Below are 24,239 nucleotides of genomic sequence, written 5' to 3' on the forward strand. Positions count from 1 at the left end.
CAGTTCTGCATCTCTTATAAAAGATTGCCCCCCTGGAGGGCACAGAGAGCTAGGATGAATCACCATTACTGCAAAGATTTACAGCAGTTTAAGCGACAGTGTATATTAGCAAATGAGGAAGGTCATAGAAAAGATACACTCTCAGTACTTCCACATAGAAGAATAGCTCATTGCTCAAAATTCATTAAGTGGCAGAAGTTCAGAAGATAGATCTACCAAAATCTTCGTGATACTACATTTTTTATCATGCATATTATTACATGTTCCCTTTTCCTTGTTTTGTTATATTTTTAAATATTCATGTGAAGTAACTTTTGGCTATGTTGAAATTATTAGTGTGTGTTTATGTAGGTAAGATCACTTTCTGCAACTGGCTGTCCAGTCACTAGTTAGACAAATTTCTGCCAATGAATTTTATGCTGAACTGCCATCATGTTAAAAATCATCACCAATCTCCTGCTAATAAGTACAGCAGGCTGTTGACTGTAGCTTTCCTTTTCTATGCATAGAAATTGCCAATGTAGGTGTATAAATTAATACCACAACTTACCACATTCGAGTTTTTGGTATTGTCTAAGTGAATGTGCAGCTTTCTTATAATGTTTTATTTTAAGACAAATGCATTTTTTTTGCTCTTAATAAAATTTTTATAGGTTGTGGGACAATTTATAATACTAGGTTTTTGTCAAAATTGTCATCTGATCTTCTCTTTGCCTGTGAAAAAAGGTTTGGTTTGAAATGTGAGCAGTTGGAAAACAGCTTCATCTGAACAAGAAGAAACTCAGATAGCTGACAGGATTTGCTCAATTTCCTTCTAACATGCACTGTTAGGTACATTCAATGATAGGAATGCTGAATAAATAAAAAGGAATATAGCAACCCTAGGGTTTGAATGAGTGGCAAGAAGTATGAGAGATTATATACAGCAAAATTACAGCTGAAGCTGAATGCCTCTGTCGTCTTCTAAGGTCCTTCACCTTCCCATAGCTTTGAGGCATGCACACAGGGCCACGTGCTTAACTTGAGCCCACTTTCCCTTCTCGTATTTAAGCTCTTCTGGTTTCCTGAACAGCTCTTGCTCCTCCTGTCTGTCCTGTCCTCTTCTCCTTCCCTGTAGATACAGAAAGAGAGTTATCCTTTATTATACTGCATGTCCGATAGCTTTTCTGAGATCAGGAAGCAGTTTGAGAGTTTGGAAAATTTTGGTCAAATCTAGTAGCTTTATTGATGATAGCTTTTGGAGGGTGAGAGTGTTACAGGTAGATAAACAGTCATATGATCTCAGGAATTTACTATTTTGATGGTAATTTTTTGCGATTTCCAGTTAGTATCCAGTATAGGTTAAAAAGAAATAAAATCAATTCTCAGAGATAAAATGAGATACAGAGATTGTTGGTGATGTTTCTGTGGAGTACTCCAGTGGAGGAGAGGGAAGGGCGTTGGAAGTTAGAAGTGGGGAAGATGCTCTTTTTGTTCTGATTATGTGATAGAAGACCTTTAACCTGCACTAGAACTACTTAATAGTAGAGTGGGACTGCAGAATGGTGATTGCAGAGAGTCTTTTTTTTTGTTCTAATAAAACTGCAGCTGCCACTTATATTCATCCTGTCTGTTGTTCATATACTGACTAACTCACCACCTGCTCAACACACCTTTGGCTGAAGAACAAGAATGGAAACTGTTTGAAATATTCTGTTTCAAGGCTGAAAGTTTTATTGTGTTTCAAAAAAAAGAACTAAAATAGATTTCTGCTCTAACTCTAATGGGCTTAACTATGTGCTCAACATAATGAATATGTTATTTTAAAACAGTACTAGCAAAAAAAAAAAATAAATTCAGGGTGGAAATTACCATAATATGTCTAGATTGTATTTTATTAGTAACGGGTTTTGTGTATTAGGTATTTTGAATGTTTTCTTAATTTCAAAGAAAAACTTTGAAAATTAATTTAAAAACAAAATTCTGTGGGCTAGCCATGCAGCTCCTTAACATCTCTGGCAGACCCTGCTTGGGTCAGGCAGCTGTTTTGAAGTTTAACTTCTGTAAGGAAGTAAGGAAATAATTTAGGTACGTTGGAAACATGTCACAAAGAATAATTTGGACACTCTGTGTTTTGATTGTTTAAGTAATTGTTATTGTTGGGATTAAAAAGTTAGAAGTTATTTAGAAATATATAAATTTAGCTGATGATACATTGAGAGCATTTCTCATTTGCAAGGACAAAAGGAGTATTGCTGTGGATTTTAATCCTAGGGCTCATAATTGCTGAAATGGTTCAAGACACCTGCAACATAATTTACCAGTAGGTGAACAGAGTTGAGAGTCATATGAACTTTTCATTATACATGAAAAAGAGATTACTTCCACTCTAATCTTTATCGTCAAAGGTGCCATTTAGCAGTAAAAGCAAAGGTAAACAAATCAGCTACAATGGGAAGTGGCTTTTCAGAAAGTGGCTTTGAACTATATAGATCTAAGTTCACTAAAAATTAATTCCATTGTAAGAAATGCACAGCTTTTACTGAAAGAAGCAAGTCTTTCCTTAAGAATAGAGTACCTCAGATACAGTAGTGTTACATCTGTAAATATTTGGGACCATTCCCTTTTTGGAGAGAGTCACAAGTATATATAAAAGTTTAAAATTATTATAGTTAAGTCTTATATTTCAGAGATCACAAAATGGTCTCTGAAAATGTAAAAATTTTGAAATGCTTTTCTTGATTGAAATGGGTGTGTTTCTTTAGGGGATTTTCTATTATTAGGAAAATATTGTGATCTTTAGTAGTTCATAGTTCTTGGGTGGAATGTAGTTGACTAAATCAATGAACTACACCTAGCTGGATATACTTTGTCATTTTGCGTGTCATTAGTACAGTCATAGTTTTTGTGTAAAGTAACTGTAAAAACAGTATGTATGACAGTCAATTAAAACTTGTTTCCTTTATGTTTGTTTTGGCATTCCATTTACCTTATCATGCATTTACTTAATGTAAACATCAGCTTATATGTTTCATGTAAAGGAAGAAGGAAACTTTTGAATTGCTAATGTTGATGGCTAAATTGAGGTTGCCACATCTGTGTTGTAATAGATGACAGAACTGGGCTCACTGTGATACTCTAACAGTTTGTGTAGTTAATATAAATATTTAGTGTAAAGAAGCCAGATTTTCTTAATAATTTAGTCTGCAGTTCGAAATGTTATCACATAGTCAATGAAAAAAAAAGCTGCCTTTTATTTCAAAGTTTATTTGATAGTTTATTAGCTATAAATGTATTTACTTTTTGTCCATAAGCTTCTTTATTTTGAAGTTTATGAAATTTAGTTTTTATGTAAAAGATTAAAAAAAAATCTTCTGGCCTCAGTCTTCATGTTTGAGTACTTCTTAAACTTAGGCAGGTGTCCTCTTATTACACAAAACAACTACAAGTTGAAATCCAATCCTACACTGTCTTCCTTTTTTTTTTTAATACAGCATGTGCTTTTTTAGCTTTTAAATATAAGTTTTAATGTCAGTCCTTTTGTGTTCACTTAAGGAACTGGAAAAAAGGTGTGAGAATCTGAATTAGTTGACTAGATTAAAATCAAATAATATAAACTTGTGTTTTGTATGTATAGAATTGTCAGATACCTGTGTACTTCAAGGCAGCCATATCTAATCTAAATTTTGAAGAAGTAATAAATAGTCAATACTATTGAAATTCTGTGATGAAGATTAATATTATGTGTAATAAAGATATACTTATCTGTGTACATGCTTACAAGTGTGTGTTACATGCTCTGGTCATTATCACGTATGTGAGTATGTGAGTTGATAATTTTAGCTGTTTGTTACTGTGAAGTTTATCAATGCTTTCTGAAACAATTTTGGTGTAAGTTTGCTTCAGTGGGAAGTAAGTTTTTTCCACATTACTTCTAGGCACTGGAAACTTTAAAAATGTTTGAAAAAAAGGATAGCAGAGTAAAGAGTGCAGCTGCAACAAACCTTTCATTCCTTTATTATTTGGTAAGTGCTTTAACAAAACCAGTTAAGAACTGCAGTTTATGTAGCAACTTCTGTATCTTTTTAGCAATTTTTGTGTCTGTCTAAATAATCTCTGTAATCAACAAGAAACTACATGTTAGAAGAGTTATTCTGGAACACCCATTCTTGGCTGTAGTTGAAGTTTGGAGCACATCCTTCATATCTTGTTGCTGTGAGGAAGAGTGAGATTGAGCCCCAGGCCACAGAAGTATGCCTGCAGTGTGATTTGTGCAGAAGCTCAGCAGCTGCATTTAAAACTCAGGTCCTGAAGACCCTGGCTGAATGTCAGGAACATGTGAAGTATGTAGCTTAGGCAGGTGTGTTTGTGTATGAAGTTTGTAGGGTATGGGGATTTATTTTTGCTTTTTAAAGAAATACTATTTTGTTGCAACAAAGAAAACTTCCAGACTGAATAGGACAGGGTGGCAAAACACATGTCAAGTGTTAAGTTCTCTGAAACTTGAAAGAGATGATCTGCCTTATGCAAATACATAGGGAATATTTTAGGACTGAAGAATGTATTATTTTTTCATCCTCAATCTTCTGAAATTCCACTATATTAACTGTAAGAAGCCACAGCTGCAAGAAAATTGACTTGACAAATGACTAACACAATGTTTGTTTTGTTCACTTAGGAGAATGAATTGGCACAAGCAACTAACTATGCAGATTTAGCTGTAAATTCTGATAGGTACAATCCAGCAGCTCTAACTAACAAAGGAAATACTGTTTTTGCAAATGGAGACTATGAAAAAGCAGCTGAGTTTTACAAGGAAGCTCTCAGGAATGATTCCTCATGCACTGAAGCACTTTATAATCTTGGTAAGCCAAAGGTGCTTTTGTGATTTAGCTTTTGTCTAAAGGTAACACTAGTGTTTCTGAGAATCTGCCTTTCAAAGTTTTCTTATATAGAAATATATGCTATTTATTATTACTTTATTCAGTAAGTTATGTTATAGCAAGATATTAATTTGTACTTCCTATCTGTTCTGCAAAAAAATACCAGTGTTAACAACATCAACTAGTAATTGCAGATGATTGTCACTTTGAAGATAAAAATTTCTACTATCTACTAAAAATATACCAGTTTTAGCATTATTAAACCATCAGAATCATTCCCTTCTAAAAGCCCTCCCTCTCCCTCATTCATCTTGTTCAAAAAGTGAGATTGCATATGTTCTTGGTCTTTGATTAGGTTCATGTTCCTTGTGTTTATCAGTTTGGTGAGTCATGCTAGCTGGTAAGAATTATAAGCATGGCTCTCGAGAATAGAGTCCGCCAGCATCAAGGCAGTTATACTGCCTTTGAGTTCTGTATTCCTATTTCATTTTTCTTAGTTACTCTATCAGTTAGTATGCTGAAGTCATCTTTTTCTCATTGCATTAATACTGTAATCTTTATTTTTTAGGTTTAACATACAAGAAGTTAAACAGAATAGATGAAGCTTTGGATTGTTTTCTGAAACTCCATGCAATCCTTCAAAATAGTGCCCAAGTCCTTCACCAGATAGCAAACATGTATCTTTCTCTGGATTCTGATAAGGGATGGTGGTTTTAGTAAACTCATTTAATCTGAAATATTTTACAATCATGACACAATGACTTAGAAATTTACTGTAGTGTCCATTATAATTAGGATGATAGCGCATAGATTCATTCTCTGATGTTTGTAAAAATGAGAACAGAACTTACAACCTTCTTGGACATTTCCAGTGAAACAAGTGAAGAAATGCATTAAGACTGATCACATTGCAGGGAATACGTTTATACTCAGTATTGAAGTGTGTCCTGGAATATTTAAAATGCTGCTGATTTTATTATGAAAATAATGTGGCAGATGTAAGCACAATTGAGTAAAACCTGTAAGAAAAAAATAATATAGTTAATGAAAGCTGTTTTCAGATTAGTTAGTGTATGTGTAAGAAAATAACTGTATCCCAGCACTGCAAAAGCTCAACAGATTGAAAAGCTGAGGAGGGGAGGGGTGCCTTTGCACATCACCAGTGATATTCTACACTATGAATTTCTTTAACAATGCTTCTGAGGATGTGCGAACTGTAATAAAATCCTCCCCAAGGCAGAACTGATTCCAGTTGCTGTACTACACTTTTAAGAATAGTGAAGGTAATAAAAATATATTTTAGTCAGTAAAATAAGTAACCTCCAAAAATACAAAAGGGCTGTGATCTCTATTCCTTGCATAGCCCCTTTACAACAGCATAAATGGCCCTACAACTCCCAGTTCCTATCTGGGGGAGAATTTCTCTGCTCCACTGCTACGTAAAACTGCTTTCCACGAACACTCACAAGCTTTTTCCATAAAGGGTAGGGTTCTGCTCCACTGCTATGTAAGACTGCTTTCCACGAACACTCACAAGCTTTTTCCATGAAGGGTAGGGTGCAGCAGAAACTGAAAAAATGTGTTGGGCAGTAGCTCCAGCTCACATTGCTGCAGAGGTCTGAGCCGTTGTGCTGCTCAGGGGTGACTGAGGAAGGGAGAGCACACTGCAGGCCTAATTACAGCTAAAGCTGCCTCTGTTCTCTGGACCAGAATCGTACACTGTCTGTGCTGTGCTTCTTGGACGTACAGCAGAAAATCTCACTGCAGGCAAAAGTCTGTTCTTGAGGATAGCAGTTTTGCCTAATTACTTTAGGACAAAATGATGTATTATGAAAAACTAAGCAAATTGTAAAGGCTACAACTAAATCGCCTGGTTCTCACACTTCATTCTTGTGAATGAGGAAGTCAAAGTAAAATTAGTGACAGAGAGAGAGGAAAACTGAGCCCAAAGTTCTGTTGAGTCCAAAGTGTTTTTAAGGTGAAAGAGCCGCCAAAGCCTATGAGTATTTCTTTCTTCAGCGTAACAAAAATACTTTCTGATACGAATGAAATTATGGAAACAATGTGTAAAAAAAAAAAAAAAAAAATCATCCCAGTGTATCTCCACACTACAGTGATTGGCATATCTGTCCAGCATATGGATTACATTATGTAAAGTAGCAGGAATTCTGAGTAAATCAAAATATCATCGGCATTGGTCCTTGACTGAAGAAAACTCAGATATGACATGATGGAAGATCCCAGTCAAGCCATAGAGTGGCTCCTGCAATTGATCAGTGTAGTACCAACTGATCCACATGTACTTTCAAAGCTAGGGAAATTATATGATAATGAAGGTGATAAATCCCAAGCTTTTCATTATTACTATGAGGTACTACTTCTTTATTGCTTTTCTAATGCACTTTGTCATAATTAAAGAAAATTTAGTCATAGGTTCCTATATCAAATTAACAGTTAATTCATTTAAACTTTATAAAATGTCATTCAAAAAAACAAAGATATTTTGGGGGAGAGAGAGTTGACAAAATCTAATTTTTGTAGTCAGATCCTAAGGAAACGCATAGCCTGTGTTTCCACATGGTATTTGATCTCAGACTTTCATTTTTCATATGGTCATTGTTTACATTGACCCCTAAAATTTTAATTTAAAATATAGTCTGATATGAAATTTAAAAAATGGATATAATGAATGTAATTTTAAAGGTGTGTAACATGACTGCGTTGATTGGGAACAATATCTGCATAATGGGTATGGATATAGATATAAAATGCTTTTGTGTTTATGCGTGTAAGTTTATATATATATTTTAATAGTACAGCTACACATTATGTGTACACAGTTGTCTAAAGATGGGCATCCTCTCATTTCAAACCAGCTATAGTGCTGTCTGTAGTTTGTAGAGCTTCTTCTGTTTTAGAAATGGGAATAAGACAGGAAGTTGATTTGCTGCAATCTGAGAGGATTTTTTGTCTGTGTAAAGCGAGTGTGACCAAAGGCTGTGTTGCAATCTGAATACTAGTGGAGTTGTGCTTGATGATAATTTTGCTGCCTATTTCAGTGGGAATTTCTAAAAGCCCAAAATGTTATTTACGTACATACCTATTTCATAGAAAAGAATGCTTTTTAGGTGAGTTTTCCAGCAGACTGATTTGAGTGTGGAATTGTACACATATTAGTTAGCATTTTTTAACGTTTTAGGTAACTTATTCACATGTAGATGTGATCTAAGTAAATATCTTTGCTGTTGCAAACTATTTAAAATAACATTTCAAATAAGGCTAGATGGAAAATGTGACAGACTCATCTCAGGTAACTTCTAAAAAGCATTCTGTAATTAGAAAACTTGGCATGCCTTTTTTTTTTTTCAGGATTACTTAGTATAGCACACTACTTCCATTCATATATTACACATTTTTGGCATCTGGAGGATTAAACACTTGAGTAAGACATTCCAGAAGTAGCATAAAGATGTTGTTTATCACTAAAATTGTGTTTCTCTCACCTTTCCTATTTTGTCAGTCATACCGGTATTTCCCTTCAAACATTGAGGTCATTGAATGGCTTGGAGCCTATTACATTGACACTCAGTTTTGTGAAAAAGCCATTGAGTACTTTGAAAGAGCAGCACTTATCCTGTAAGTAATTATTATTTTATGCCTACTCAAGTATTTTGTGATTAGACATCCATAAGTATACCTAGAAATAAATTAGTTGGATAACTTTAATACTATAAGCAAATACCAGAGTTAAGAATATTTGGGATACTATTTAATTTTCTTAACTTTCTGTTCGTTTACAGTGTGGTATGCTTTTACTGTGCAATTTCAATGTTAAGTAAGTTCCTCCATTGGGCCCAAGATAGTGTTAGGTATTAGAATCTCTTTTCTCTATCTTCTGCTATTAAACACAGCTGTGAAGTGGGGAACAGCTCTCCTAAGCCACCAAGACCTCCTTCTCTATGGCTTTATGTGAAATATTTCCTTTCTATTAATTTATCATGGAGTATGGATTTGATGGTCTAGATAAATGCATCTTTTAGCAGGTCTTGCTGCATTTCCACTTTTCACATAACTTCTACTCCCATAAAAAGGCTATTACAAATAAAGTATAGAAGTAAGCAAAAATGTGCAGTACAGAATTACCAATGGTTAGTGAAAATAAGTTGACATCACATTGATCCTGATAGAGATACTTGATTGAGTTTAGTTCAGCAACTTAATGGCTGAAATTGTCCTTTAGCAGATTTTGATGCACTTAAGAAAGTATATAGGCTGTATATTTTATTTTAGATCAGAAAGGGAGCTTACCAGACAAATGATTAATAAATAAAAATTTTGTCAAATTTAAATCTGTAATCCAGAGTTCTAACAGAATTCTAAAAAAACGTGTGTGGTCTTTTTACATGGAAACAAATATTGTCTATGTGTTAGTGAAGAATTTTGTGTTAATATACCAATTAAAATTCATGCAACTAAAATTCACTCCAAGAAGTGTGAATTTCTCTATTTTATGTTTTGGAAAACCTGTCAAAAATCAGGCTATGCAAAACTCAGTTATTGCTTGTCTTGTCATGATATAAAATTCGACATTCTTTTTGTTCTGTGAATCTGAATGACATGCATGAACAAGACGGCATGTGAACAAAAATTTGTAAAATATTATTCAAGAAAAGATTATGCTGCGAACAGGTTGTTAGAAGTTCAGTAAAAAATACTAATTCTGGTTTTGAAAGGGCTTGACTTAGAGTAGATATATAGAAGAGAAAATCCGAGGTTTAAATAAGGATTAAAAATTGAAACAATAATAAATAGAAAAACATAGACTTCACCCAAATTGTGATATAATTATAAAGAAATAGAGATGTAGATTAGATGAAAATACACAGGAGAGAGTTCACAGAAATCAAAGTTCACAGGCTTGCCAGTATTCTTTTCAGTATAAATCTTGACCACCTTAAATTATATTTTGGTCAAGCTAAAAGAGATCTCGTATGCTGGTGTTCATTACCTTCTTAGAACCTTTGGAAAGAAACAGCTGAAACTAAAAATAAGTATTTCATAATCTTGTTTTGGCAAAAATTTAAATATTTTATGCTTTGTGTTGCACTCAGTCCATGCATGAAACATGAAGTATGTGGATTGTAAAGTACTTACGAATAACTGGCATATGAAATTCTTCATTATTATTTGTAATTGTAATCTATCTGTAATACAGAGAAATTATTTCTCTGTGGGATGAGATTGTTAATAATAGATAACGGAACATAGATGTATTGGTGTTTATTTGGTATTAAAAATATAGTCTAGATATGCTAATTGATAAATATGAATGTTGGGTTATAAATTGCTACCACTTGTAAATAAAGTTACATTTTAAAATGATAACCTTATTTTAACTGTGACCAGCATTTTTTAGTTTAACATTGTTTAGTGTATTCAGTGTTTTAATTACAATAATTACATTTTAAATTGCATTCTAAGATAACATGTTAAACAATTAATTGAGCAACAGTTTTTCATTATTTTACATTTTACTAGCATGCACAAATCTATATTTAATAAAAGGAGTTGTGCAGCTAATGCTGGCTGCTGACAATTTAGACTCTCCAGAATTTTCATACTGAACTGCGTAACAAACTTTATTATGGTGTCTGCTTGGCCACCTTTATTGTTTGCAGGAGACATATTCAGCTGAAACTAAAAAAGGTGAAGCAGCTGTCTTTCATAAACTTGTTTGGCAACTACCAGACAAACAGATTATTTAGAGTTAAAAATGGCCTGTGCTGTGACTGGAGGGAAAAATTGAAGAGTATAAGTACAAAACTATTCTGAAAATGTTAGTGTAAAGTGCATTTGGGATATGCTACTGTTGAATTGTAAGCCACGTGTGAAAATTGCTTTGGCTTACAGAGCATCCTTACACTGTTGCCATGAAAATTTCCTAATTTTCACATTATCTTGATAAGAATGAGGAAAGAGTCCAACAGTTTTGTTGTACATGCTCAAACATCTCGAATATTTTCTCTGACCATATCTATCACCATTATGTGCTAAAAAGAGAAGGACAGGTAGCAGCTAGGGCATCGAGGTGATGACACAGAGGAGAAGCCAGAGTTCGAAGCTGTAAGTGGGGAGTGTGCTTCCTGGCAAGGATCCCTTGGGTGTGCTTGGGACCCTACTGGTGAGACTTCCTCAGAATAGAGTTCAGCATTTTGTTCTCCCCATTGCGTGGTTCTGTACCTCAGACAAAGATTAGCGGTTCACATGTCAGGTCTGCCAATTGTGTCTGGTGCACAGAATCAAGAGCAGGAGAAAGATTGTAACATAGGACTACAAATGAGTTGACATCGAGGCCTGAACACAGAAGCGTGACGCAGGGGTAAACTGTGTGTGAACCGAACAGGCTAAATTCTTCCTAGGAAGGCAATATGCTAGGTGAAAAATTTTAAGAGTATTTTAATAGTAGGTCTTTACCAATGCTGTGCAGATTATTTTGCTTATTCATTGTTTGGCAGTGTGCATGATTTGATTTTATTTATATGCAGACCGACACAAGTGAAGTGGCAGCTGATGGTTGCCAGTTGCTACAGGAGAAGTGGTAAGTTCTGTAACTTTTTTTGTAATTGGTTGGAGGTGTATAACATTTTTTGTAATTAGTTGGGGTTTTTCAGCCTGGAGAACAGAAGCCTGGAGAATATATGAAGGGAGCTTATAAGAAAGATGGAGAGAGACTTTTTACTAGGGCCTGTAGTGACAGGACAGGGTTTAAACTGACAGTTTTAAACTGAAAGAGGGCAGACTTAGATTGGACATAAGGAAGAAATCTTTTACAATCTGAGGGTGGTGAGACACTGGAACAGGTTGCCCAGAGAAGCTGTGGATGCCCCATCATTGGAAGTGTTCAAGGTCAGGTTGGACAGGGCTCTGAGCAACCTGATCCAGTGAAAGGTGTCCCTACCCATGGTGGGGTGTTGGACTAGACAATCTTCAAAAGTCCCTTCCATCCCAAACCATTCTATGATTCTATGATTTATTTTGTTCTGATTGACATTTTGTGGTTTTTTTTCTTTTGATCTTTTCTGCCTGATGTGAATACTGGTCCTAAAGTTTGTTTGAAAATTCAGTTACATATTATTTTGTTACAAATTTTCTGTGTATATGTAATAAACCAGTTTGTTTGAAAATTCAGTAACATATTATTTTGTTATGAATTTTCTCTGTATATGTAATAAAACATGACTTTTTTTTTAAGTCCAGGAAGATTGCCTGCACTGACTTATGCATGAAACACTCCTTGTGCTGTTAAATAAGAAAAATAAAGAGGGTAGTACAGCATAAATTATCTTAGAGAAGGTTTTTTTTAAATGTAATTATACTACCATCTGATCTAACATAAGTAACTAGATTTTAAAGTTGCTTAATTCCCATTCCTTTTCATTGTATTTGCATTACACAAACAAAAGACAGTCTTAATGTGCTGTATTTTCTTACTGGGAATATAATATGCCAATAAGCAAAATGGAAAGACACTAATCTTTCTGGGTTTTTTAATCACCTAAAATGCATTCAAGACACTTGATGATGTAAATGATACTCTTCTTTCTTGCTGTCCCATTTTGTCACTCTCCTTTATGCTTCTTTAGAACTTTGCAGAACAGACTTCCGTAACAAATAAGTGCATTTTGTCATTCTGCTCAGTTATTTAATATGACCGTGAGAAAAGGAACAGGACGTAGGGAAGTCAGTGAATTAAGAAGAGTCAGCACCACCCAAAACTAGACAGATGAACTGTTTTCCCAGCAAAGAAACACAATGGTTTTGGCTGCTTTTTAGACCATTTATGATTCATTGGCAAAATTCCCAGCTTATCGTGTTAACACATAGCAAGTCAGTTTGATCTCTGCCTCGCACTAGGAAAATAAAAATACTGATATCTCAACAAACTCCTTTGTCAGATATTTTATGGATATGGGGTTTTAGATTCACAGGATCTGTCAGTCCTTTCCATAATAATCAAGCTGAGCCAAAACTGAGGCAAAAGTCTTAAAGAATAATTAACTTCGCTACCAGATCTGGGCAAAGGAGAGACACAGAATTAGTATTCTGATGGAAGGAAGGGTAGGCAGAGCTCAGCTGTTACACATTTCTGTTTGACCAGTCCAAACATTTGCAGCCTCAGATAAGCCCTGTTATGCTTGATACAGCTTGTCTAGTAGATATGTCATAGAACAATGGGGTCCTAGGGGCAGGTCAAAAACCGGCAAAAATCAGGGAACTCCTCTTAATTAATTCTGTTATTTACAGAGTAATTTGGGCTGTTTTCAGATGCTCTTAATTTTTACTATCAGTAATTAAAGAATGTTAAGTTTGGTTTTATCAAATTTGGTCTTATAATATTAAATCATGTACTCAAACTAAAAAGAAGAAGTGATGTTAAACTGTATCAATTTCTCATCAGATACTCTTTTTTTATGTTTGGATATGTGGATAGGAGATGTTTGTTTTGTTTGCAGGTAATTACCAGAAAGCTCTAGAGAAATACAAAGTTATTCACAGAAAATTCCCAGAGAATGTTGAATGTAAGTTGTTTCATTGAGTGGTGCAACTATCAAAGGAAACTTTGTTACATTGAAAATGTGTGTTAGTAATCGTATGATGTAAGTATTTTTCATATGAAAATATTTTGCTGCATGTTTTCTGTGACAACACTAAAGCATGATTTAAGAAATGCGTAATGCTGAAGAAGAGAGATGAAAATAAACTTTAACTGTAGCAGATTGGTTGAGTTCTTTCTCATAGATACTTCCTAAATTTTATAACTATGTTACTTATTTAATCTTTCTTATGATAAAATATATGTATTTTTACTTCTAGTCTCTGCTAGTTGAAACTCCTGCTGTAAGTTTCTAGATATGAGAAGACCTTATTGTTAAGTTTTACCAAAGCTAAGCGTTCCAAAAGAATGTAGAGGGTGAGATTTTGTTGTTGGGTTTTTAAGTATAGGTGGTCAACCAGTCTCTGGAAAACCCATTGATAATTTAAAACTGAACTACAGGAAAAATAACTTTGAAGAGAAAGACATTTTGCAGAATCAGTCACACCTGTACTCTAAATGAAAAAGCCCTGTAGAAAATAGGGGTTGTCGCTGGTTGTGAAAACACCCTCTTACATCCCACACTGTGCCTCACTAATTCCAAAATACGAGGTTGTCACCAACAAGCCTATGCTTTGAAATGCTATGTGGGAAGAACATTCACTGTATTTTAAAATAAAATTGTATTGTTCTGCATTAACAAACATACTGCTTTTTTAAAGAGGAATCATACAGCTCTGTTGTACAAGAGAAATTCAATACTATGACTCCTCAAAGTTATAAACAAAATGTCACGTTCGTATTGGTCACGTATTTTGGAGCAGTAGAGTATTTAGTAAACCTTTTAGAATGCTAATATTTTTCAGAATGTAGTTTCTACAAATTAGGAAACAGAGGCATGAGTTAGACAAGATAATTGAACTGATTTAAAAGTTTTCTGCTGCTGAAACAATGGTACTTCCCTCATCCCTCCCTTTCTTACACTTGTACTGATGCTTATCTGATCCCTCAGTGAACAACTTCAGCTCCCTAAACCAGCAGAAAACTAACTTAGCACAAAAAGAAAATCACGTCATGTTTGTTTCTGCTTCAGAGGCAGTTCTTTCAAAGGGATGTTGACAAACACATAGGAATAGCAACAATGTTTTCAGAGTTTGATATAGTGTCTCAGCAGACTGTTTTTAGGGGTTCTTTTGGTTCCATCATGCAGTTGTAGTCGATCTTCATGTCTGGTTTGTTGGGTTTTTTTAATTATATAAATACTAGTCTTAAAAACAAAAAAATCAACCACAGCAACAGAAAAAAACATACTATTCTGATTCACTTGGCATTTGTAAAATTGTTTTCAACAAAATGCTATTGATAGTGGCTCCTCAGTAATCACTTAGTATCATCATTGTGCTTCCCAGTTTCCAAAATATTTTGCAAATGTTGAGAGTTCTGAGGCAGATGAGTTAGTATATCTTGTGCCTTCCACATATATAAATGGTATTTGTACTGTGAATGGATATAGATGCTGCATCACAGAAAATGTTGAATTATTTGCAAAATACCACAACTTGCATAGTGATACTGGACTAGAGTCACCTTGTATTCCCAGTTATTTGCAATGTTTGCCATTCTGTATGTCCAGTTCTGTTATGGTGCACTTCCAGTTTGACCTGCTTGTAAGCCTTTTTTTAACGATGCTTTGCTTTTCAAATAGGCCTCCGATTTTTAGTTCGTCTCTGCACAGATATGGGGCTCAAAGAAGTCCAGGAATATACGACAAAGCTCAAGAAAGTGGAAAAATTAAAAGAAATAAGGGAGCAGGTAAGCTTGGTTCTTTCTGTGATTATACAGTATCACTGTGTACATAGATGAAGCTAAAATAGTGTTTATGATACTTCAAGATAAAATGGGTATTAACTCCCTGGTTTAAAGAGGCTTGTGTTTTGCGGGTTTTGGGGTTTTAGTTTTAAATTACTGATCAGCCTTATATCTGTCTGAATGGTTTTTGAGAACCAGATTTTCTATGGTTTTTGAGTACTAGTGAAAGATGGGTTATTTGGATGTGATGGGAATGCTGGAGCCACCCACATAATTCAATGTCTCTGGAATGTTGTCTTTCCTACTTATTTGCCAGACTGTATAAAGTGTATTTATGAGCCAAGTAATAATGCAACTATAGGGAGAGAAGGGGAGCCTAAGAATTTGTCTATGTAGTAGAACTCCTTTTTGTTCAGAACTGCAGCATTGACAGATTACATAGGTAGAAGTAAATTATTAGTGCCAATTTTTAAACTGAAAAAAATTTCCATGGAAAAGCTGTGGAAAGGTGTGAGAGGCTGTGAAAGGTGTGAGATCATAACTTCTGTTCTATTCAGAGGAGTGCGCGTGTATGTGTGTGCATGTGCATGTATCGTTTTCTTGCTATTCCTGTGATAAAGTAAGATTTTAAAATTAAAATCAGCTTCTTGTTTGGAAAGCACTATCTGTGCTGTTGAGCTGCAAAGTGTTCAAACTTGCTCTTGCTACCCAGTGAATTGACTCAAAGCTACGTAGTCACATTAGGACAAGTTAAGTCTTACCTAATTTACTCTGCTCCTAGTAACACTTACTGGCTCCCTTTTGATGTCAGATAATGTGTAAATGCATCCTTAGTTACTTCACTTCAATTCCAGAGAGTCTGAGTATGCACATGTATACTAGGACATTTTAAAAATGAAACTGACAAAGGGAATCACTGATCAAAGGATTCCAAATTTATGCTACAACCTTACTTTGGGGGGCTAGCTGAAGTATATTGGTTTGGATTTTTGGTAAGTGTAAAATTTAAAGCAGTTGGAAAAATGGACAAAAGAAAGCAGTCCACAAATGTAGTGGGGCTAATATTCCTCCATGTCTCCCCCATAATGGTATCAGTAAGCAAAACAGATGAGCAGATATAATGTTCCTATTCTGCAAAACTCGTAATTAAGAGATTGCTCTGAAGTGTGTTAAACAGGTTTTGCTTAGTTTCTAGGGAATATCAGTTCAATGTCGGAGATATACATAGTTCTTTAAAGCACTGAGTTATTGGAAGTTATTGTACTCAGGAAAGCTCAGCGATGAAACCAGTTAAAACTGGATTATTTTATAGATGGTAAGAGAGAGGTCCGTGGAGATGGAGAGGTTATCTATTTCCTTGCATATAATTCCAGCATTTTTTTACACTGAAGATGTTAATTATGTACCATAAATCTGCAAATGTTGAGGATTCTAAGGGAAACACTTTTTTCCTTTAAGAAAGTTAATGTTTTATTATGTAAAAAAAAAAAAAATTTAAATAAAAAAGTTGTCACATCTTTTCCTGTTTATTTCATGTTGGAAGCCTGAGTAACTTAGTAACACAGAAATTATGTTTAAATTATGGGGCTTTTTCATTCTGACTACATTGTGTTAAGGGACTTCATTGAGTAGTACCTGAATGACAGAGACATCAATGGAATCCAGTACAGATGCATGGTAGCACAAGTTATTTCATAGTTGTTTTAGACTGTTCAGACTTTAATAGTGATCATAATTCAGCCGTGACATGGAAAGCTCACTCTGTGTATTACATTTAAGTATTCCTGTTCAAGAGTCTGGTGACTCTATCCTGTCACAAAACTAACCTTGCAAAGCAGAATGTCATCTAGTCTACCCCCCTGCCATGGGCAGGGACATCTTTTACTAGATGAGGTTGCTCAAAGCCCTGTCCAGCCTGACCTTGGACACTTCCAATGATGGGGCATCCACAGCTTCTCTGGGCAACCTGTTCCAGTGTCTCACCACCCTCATCATAAAAATTATGTCTAATGTAAGTCTACCCTCTTTCAGTTTAAAACTGTTGACCCTTGTCCTGTAACTACAGGCCCTACTAAAAAGTCTGTCCCCATCTTTCTTATAAGTTCCCTTTAAGTACTGAAAGGCCTCAATAAGGTTTCCTCAGAGCCTTCTCTTCTCCAGGCTGAACAACCCAAACTCTCTCAGCCTTTCCTCGTAGGAGAGGTGTTCCAGCCCTCGGATCAATTTTGTGGCCCTCCTCTGGACTCGCCCAACACGTCCATGTCTTTCTTGTATTGGGGACCCCAGATCTGGATGCAGTACTCCAGCTGGGGTCTCATGAGAGTGGAGTAGAGAGGAGAATAAGGTATCTATGATGGCACTTCTAATTAGTCAAAGCTTTAAGGTAGATCTCCCTAAACACTTTCCTATAGCGTGTTGCCCAGAAAAGAAAACAGGCTTTTAAATAAAAATAAGCCTGATTCTGTTATAATTTAAACTAAACCAATTTTCTTTTAAACAAAGAAAACTGAAATACACTAGGTTTAAAAAACCAAAAGAAACCCAAAATAAAAAAAAACGCCCACCCAAACCACCACCACCAGTAGAAATAACACAGGTTTTTAGTCAGCTCTGTCAGCTTCATTCCTGCAGGCAGGCCCATGCTTCCAGCCTGTTTGAGTAAGCTCAGTGAGTTTCTGAATGGCAGCAAAATTCTGCCCCTGCAGTTCCTGGTACATTCTCTTCAGAACCTCTGAAGCCTGATCGGTTGCGTTCTGCTGCTTCTTGCAGCTCCTTGTCGTGGGGGCACAGGCTCCCATCTCCCTCTTCTGGCTCCTTTGTCTGACACACTGAAATCTCCCAAGTTCAGTGTCTCCTCAAGGAAATGAACAACTTTTCCTGCCCCCCAAGCAACCCACTGACCCAGTTTTCTTAAAAATCAACACCATTATGTATGTGTGTTGTAAAGATGTAAAGGAACAAAGACACTAAGAAAAAAAAGATGTTACAGAACGCACTGTGATTTAGTATGCTGCCATCCTGTATTAGAAGTTGAGTATTTTTCTGTGACAGAATCTCAACATCAGTGCCGTCTTGCAAACAATAGCCCTGCAGTTCCTTTTTGCTATTGGTATTGCATTTGGGTTCCCATCCCCTGGTTTTGGGGATTTTTTTTTCGTTTGCTTGCTTGGTTTGTGTGCGTGTGTGTGTGGTTTTTCAGTCTTACATCTACCATCTGCCTTTGGAAATTACTAGGTATTTCTGTCCTAAGAAATTTTTCTGTCATCCATGACCATATAGTCATAAAGTATACTTTCAAGTTCTAAAATGATTGAATTCTAATATTTCACCACCTAAGTTTCCAGTAGGAACACTGGTTTTGGTTAGCAATGCCAGATATAGTTCAATTCTTGCTCCCAATCTCAGACTAACCCACAATTTCTCAATTGCACCCAGTAAAGAGAAAATAGATAAATGCTAGTGTAATATACCTACATTTCAAAGTCTGCATGCAGAGTTTGTCTTCCTGTGGAAATTTATCAAAATTTGCTATTCTGGCATTGTTTTTCCAGAATAAGTATATCCACATGGAGTTTATACCAAAATAAATATTCTGGAGTACTTACTTCACTCAGTTTTCAAATATGGACAAGTTGTTAAATACTTCCAGCCAAGAATCTGGGAACATCTGTGGGGTTCATTCCCTGTAGAAATTTTCTCCCTGCCTCTCAGAGCACTGGATTTTTACTGTAACCTTCATACGTTGTTTGGGATTTTTTTGGTTTTTCGTGTTGGGGTTTTTTTTTTACTGCATTAATCTTTCTTTTTCATGTTTCAGTTTTAAAAAGACAAGTAATAGTGTAAAAGTTCGCACAACCTTCTTGGCACTGATGTATACACACATTGCTATTTATTTCTGTAAGTGAGCTGAAAATGAGGGACTGATTGGGTGTGGTGTGAAGCAGTGATGATAGGTGCAAACACTGGGGGGGACTTACTGCCTTTACCTTCAGGCATCTACATCTGGACTAATCATCCTAAATTTCTTTTGCAGTCATGGGAGAGAAATAGGCATTTTCAGGGTGGAAATCATTGGACCTATTTTAAATGTCTGCTTTTAGTATGGGATGACTTATAAACTACTCATTTGGAACTTTACAGGAATTAGTCGTATGCTTAAGCTGTAGTACTTTGGGAGTAAAGTCCTAGGATGTAAATGCCATGAAGGCATTATGATATAGGGACCACTTCCCTCTGGCAGACAGGAGCTGAGCTTCCACCAGCAGACTTGTTCTCAGTCATTCAACATTTGGAGAGTCTGAACATGCTTCCTGAAGGACTGATATATGCTACTTCACTGGACTGTGAATAGGATATTTAATCCAGAATTCAGAGAACATATTTTAGACTTGAGGATTTCCCAAAATAAATAAAAAGTATGAGAAATTCTGGTCCCAGACTGGATTGCTCCAAGACCATTCCTAGTTTCACGCTAGGCTCACTGCTTTCCTGTCTGACTCCTGTGAGTTTTGATTTAAGGGTTCTTCCTTTTCCTGTTGGCACGAATCTTGAAAGTTCTTTCACTTCTTCTGTGTCATTCCAACTTTGCCAGACTCCATGATATTTTTCTGGTGAAAAATGAATGAAGAAGCTACAGTAATTGACCTGAATACATGGTTAGGTAGTGTGCCCATGTGTTTTAATCAGATCCTGAATTCATATTTTGAAATAAGGTGCAGAGATTACTTTATTAACAGCTGAGTGCTTTAAACACCAATTTTTTGTACCTACCCATCAAAAAGTCCTTCACTGAGATGCACCTTCTTGTAATTGACAAGATATGAGACATTTGGTGTTTTGCCAGAAGCCAAGTCTGCCATGTCATACAGAGGTATTGCTTTGATAAACTGTTAAAATTTTCAAATAACACTAAAAAAAGCACAGCTGGAAGATGTTTATGGTACTTTCCTCAGTGCAAGAGAACTGACTTTTAAAAACAGCTTTTAAAGTATTTACCTTCACCTTTATCTTGCATTTAACACTCGACTGCAAATTAAATTTTGCTGTAAAGTACAGTGCTGTGCCAAGTATTCAAAATCTAAGATCTATGGGGTGAATAGTTCTTTTTACAGATTTCCCTACTTCCCCCCCTTGAATCTTGTGGGATTTACAAGACGTTAATAGGCAGAGGCTACTTTGAACTTGTGCAAGGAGGGCTATGTTGCCTCCTTTTTCAGCTGTACTTTACAAAGGTACATCTGAACTATTTTTATGCACATTCCTTCTATAAATTTCATCTGAAGAAAAAGAATTTATTGAGATATTCTGTTTGAATTTCATAGAAATCTTATTTTATGTAAACATAGTATTTAACACTAATTTTAAGGACAATTTTGTGCATTGAAAAAACAAGGTTTATTAGTTACAGTATAGTAAGCCTAGTTTAATGATGTTCTACTGTTTTATTAATAAGCTAAGCTGAGTTTTCAATAACTATCTCTAACGTATATTACTAAATGGGATTTTTGTTCTGTTCTTTTCAAACCTTTTTCACTGTTCTCCAGCGCATTAAATCTGGCAGAGATGGCAGTGCACGTAGCCGCAGAGAAGGAAATGCTGGTGGTGGTAAGTACTTAATGCCTCTGCTTAAATATCGGATTTGTCAGGATCCTGAAGAAAATGTTTTTTCTTAAAGTATTTATAAAACCTCCTTACATTCTGAAATGCACACAAATATGCATTGAGTTGACAGCCAGCTGAAGATGAGCCAGCAGTGTGCCCAGGTGGCCAAGAAGGCCAACAGCATCCTGGCCTGCATCAGAAATAGTGGGGGCAGCAGGAGTAGGGAGGTGATTGTGCCCCTGTACTCAGCACTGGTGAGGCCACACCTCGAATCCTGTGTTCAGTTTTGGGCCCCTCACTACAAGAAAGACGTTGAGGTGCTGGAGCGTGTCCAGAGAAGGGCGACGAAGCTGGTGAGGGGTCTGGAGAACAAGTCTTATGAGGAGCGGTTGAGAGAGCTGGGGTTGTTCAGTCTGGAGAAGAGGAGGCTGAGGGGAGACCTCATCGCTCTCTACAACTACCTGAAAGGGGGTGGCACAGAGGTGGGTATTGGTGTCTCCTCCCAAGTGACGAGTGACAGGACAAGAGGAAATGGCCTCAAGTTGCGCCAGGGGAGGTTCAGGCTGGATATTAGGAAAAATTTCTTTACTGCGAGAGTGGTGAAACACTGGAACAGGCTGCCCAGGGAGGTGGTGGAGTCACCATCACTGGAGGTGTTCAAGGAATGTGTGTGGACGTGGCATTGTGGGACATGGTTTAGTGGGCATGGTAGTGTTGGGTTGATGGTTGGACTGGATGATCTTACAGGTCTTTTCCAATCTTAACGATTCTGTGATTCTGTGATTCTGAGTAATGAGCAAGTAATTAAAAATTTTTTTTTCATACTTTTTGATTATCTCATTGTTGTATGAAGCCTCAGCCGGTATAGTAGCATGGATTTGGTCTAAGATTTGTGCTTTATATACAGATCTCAGGTATTCCTAAAGCTAAATTTCTACTTGTTTTCAATACTGTGGACTTGAACATTTTTATCTCATTAACTTGGAACTTATTATAACAAAACAGAACATGTAAGCCATGAAAACCAGGAATTCATCATGTCTTTATCTAACACAGAGGAAAGGGAATTTTGTGCCCACCACCTAGTCTATTACATTAGGTGTTCGTTACAAGTTCAAGAGGCTATTTTGTGCAACCAACTCCGTAATAAGGAGAAGACACCTGTACTACCTTTGAGCTCTTTCTTCCCCTTTTCCAGTGTAGCAAAGTTGAAATACTAGAGTCTTCCATAGAGGAAAGCTTGCTTTCTGACTATTAAGTCTCCCTGTTCCTATAGATTTACAATGCTGACTTTCATCAGTGTAAAACTCTACCAGTGTAAGTCTGGAAACTGGCCTGCTTTGTCTTTTCTGCACTAGGTAGTCTGCATATTGCAGAGCTAATGATTTTTCCCTCCCATTATTATATCCATGAAATGTTAGTAATGTTAAACCTAACTGTTCCCTGCTGCTGCTCTAAGGAAACTAGCAGACTTCAGGCTACTTCAGCTGCCTGGAAAAAAAATCCATTTTGACCCAAATAGGAAATTATTTCTTTGTATTCTGTGTTTGGTTTATCTTAATATCGGTGGGTCTCATAAAAAGATAAAAAGATATCCCCTGTAAATTCTTGCCTCTCTTCCCTTCCTTTTACAGAGAAATAATTTATGGGTTTGTTTTTTTTTTTCTTATTTGGTAATTTTCTTTCTCCACCTTGATAGCAGATGCTTTACTACATTTATCCAATTCTATAGGGTCATGAAAAGTCATGGAAATTGCTAGTGTAATCTTAAGATGACCTTAGAATGCTGTTACATTTATGAAGACTGCTCTCCTGGGTTCTCTAAGGGTTAAGAATGAGTGTTGGATGCTTCAGAGAGATCTCATTCCTTTTTCAGCTCAGTAGTTTCACTAGAGAAGCTTTTAAATCATTTCTTGATATGTAGAAAAAACACCATTCACCTAGAATTGCATTTTACCTGTTCTGGGCCTCAGGCCAAAGTAATTCCTAGGGTGAAATTCCTTGTTTTGGTAACAGAGAGGGATGGAAATGTTTCTGGACTCTCCTTTGTTACGTAAGCCCTATGATTAGGCAGCCAGCTAGAGGTGCCAGCAAAACTGCAGTGTGAGACAGCATGGGGACATGTTTTCTGTGATAAAATGCAAGGGTATTTACAGCTGTGCAAAACACTGCATCAGGCCTACATCCAAATGGCACAAAGGGTCTCTTTTCTTACAGCTATTTGTTGTAATTATCACTACTCTCATTAGTGAAAAAGGGGCATGTTATCAGGGGAGAGTGAGTCAGTAATTTTGCAAAAGAAGATATAAATAACGACCAAGCTGGAAAGATGCTAAGACAACATTAATCCCCCAAATAGTTTGTCAATACTTCTTTTAAAGACGGAAATATCTATGGAAAGTTGTCTTTTTTTTAAAAATTTTAAAAATAAAAAAAATCCTGTCCCCCTCCCCTCCAAAGTTGACTACATGAGGAACTTTGACTGCAAGCTCTAGTAATTCAAAGGCTTTCTCCCCATAACAAGAGTAATGGGAGAAGAGCAAATGCAGACATTTAGGATGCTAACGTAAAGAGGATGAGAGGGTAAGCAGGGTCAGAATTGACCTAGAATTTGTCCTGTCAATAATTCTGAGATTTTTGCTCAAGATACTATGTCAAATTCATGAAAGAATGGAAAAAACCAGAGTTTGGTAACACATCTGTGCAAGAGCATGTCTGAGAAGTCTCCGTTATACAAATTCAGTGCCGAAGATCCAACCTTTCTGGAAATGACTCAGCAAAGAAGCAGAGGTACAAAGAAGGTCCTGTATTGAGCCTGGAGTTAACTTTCTTCTGGGATTCCTAATTCAAAGTTGTGGTGAGATGTACTGCTTATATATATTTTTAGAAGGAGTCAAAGGCATTACTCATTTTTTAACTAGTAATGTTGACTCTGGGAAACCTATCAGTGAAGAAGCTGCACACTCACAGCAACAGATGTTAAGGACTGTGTTGTAGTTTGTCTGCCTTTTACTGAGGATGACAGAGAGAAACCTGAAGACCCAAACATTATTTTGTCCAATGTTTGGCATTATTCACCTGGGTTATGAGTCTGTATTTTGCAGTGTAAGAAATTTCTGTACATGGCCTGTGTAAAGACACATATGAAATATAAACATGGGTTATTTTGTTTCAAAATCTTAGTACACTTTTGATTAATTAATGGCTTCAAAATAAAAAAAAAAAAGAAACATTTGTATACATTTTAAGATTAGTCTTTTCCAGTGGTGTTGCCAAGACCAAAAGGGATCATTTTCCTACACTGTATGAGGGATTTGCCGTCATTACTGAACCCAATGAAGCATGGAATCCTCCTTTAGTTTAGTACTTACTAG

The 24,239-nt window shown here is 36.1% G+C and overlaps 1 protein-coding gene across 1 annotated transcript in view; it reads left to right on the forward strand.

Moving 5' to 3' along the window:
• IFT88 (intraflagellar transport 88) overlaps window positions 1-24,239 on the forward strand; it is a 53,120-nt gene that overhangs the window by 20,728 nt on the left and 8,153 nt on the right. The window contains exons 16-24 of the mRNA XM_059833868.1: window positions 3,918-4,004; window positions 4,658-4,844; window positions 5,431-5,539; window positions 7,083-7,233; window positions 8,383-8,498; window positions 11,408-11,460; window positions 13,376-13,441; window positions 15,161-15,267; window positions 20,808-20,868. Coding sequence (XP_059689851.1) covers window positions 3,918-4,004; window positions 4,658-4,844; window positions 5,431-5,539; window positions 7,083-7,233; window positions 8,383-8,498; window positions 11,408-11,460; window positions 13,376-13,441; window positions 15,161-15,267; window positions 20,808-20,868 — 937 coding nt within the window. The remainder of the gene's footprint in view (window positions 1-3,917; window positions 4,005-4,657; window positions 4,845-5,430; window positions 5,540-7,082; window positions 7,234-8,382; window positions 8,499-11,407; window positions 11,461-13,375; window positions 13,442-15,160; window positions 15,268-20,807; window positions 20,869-24,239) is intronic.

The sequence above is a fragment of the Gavia stellata genome, chromosome 1, assembly GCF_030936135.1.
Source record: "Gavia stellata isolate bGavSte3 chromosome 1, bGavSte3.hap2, whole genome shotgun sequence".
NCBI classification, from domain to species: domain Eukaryota; kingdom Metazoa; phylum Chordata; class Aves; order Gaviiformes; family Gaviidae; genus Gavia; species Gavia stellata.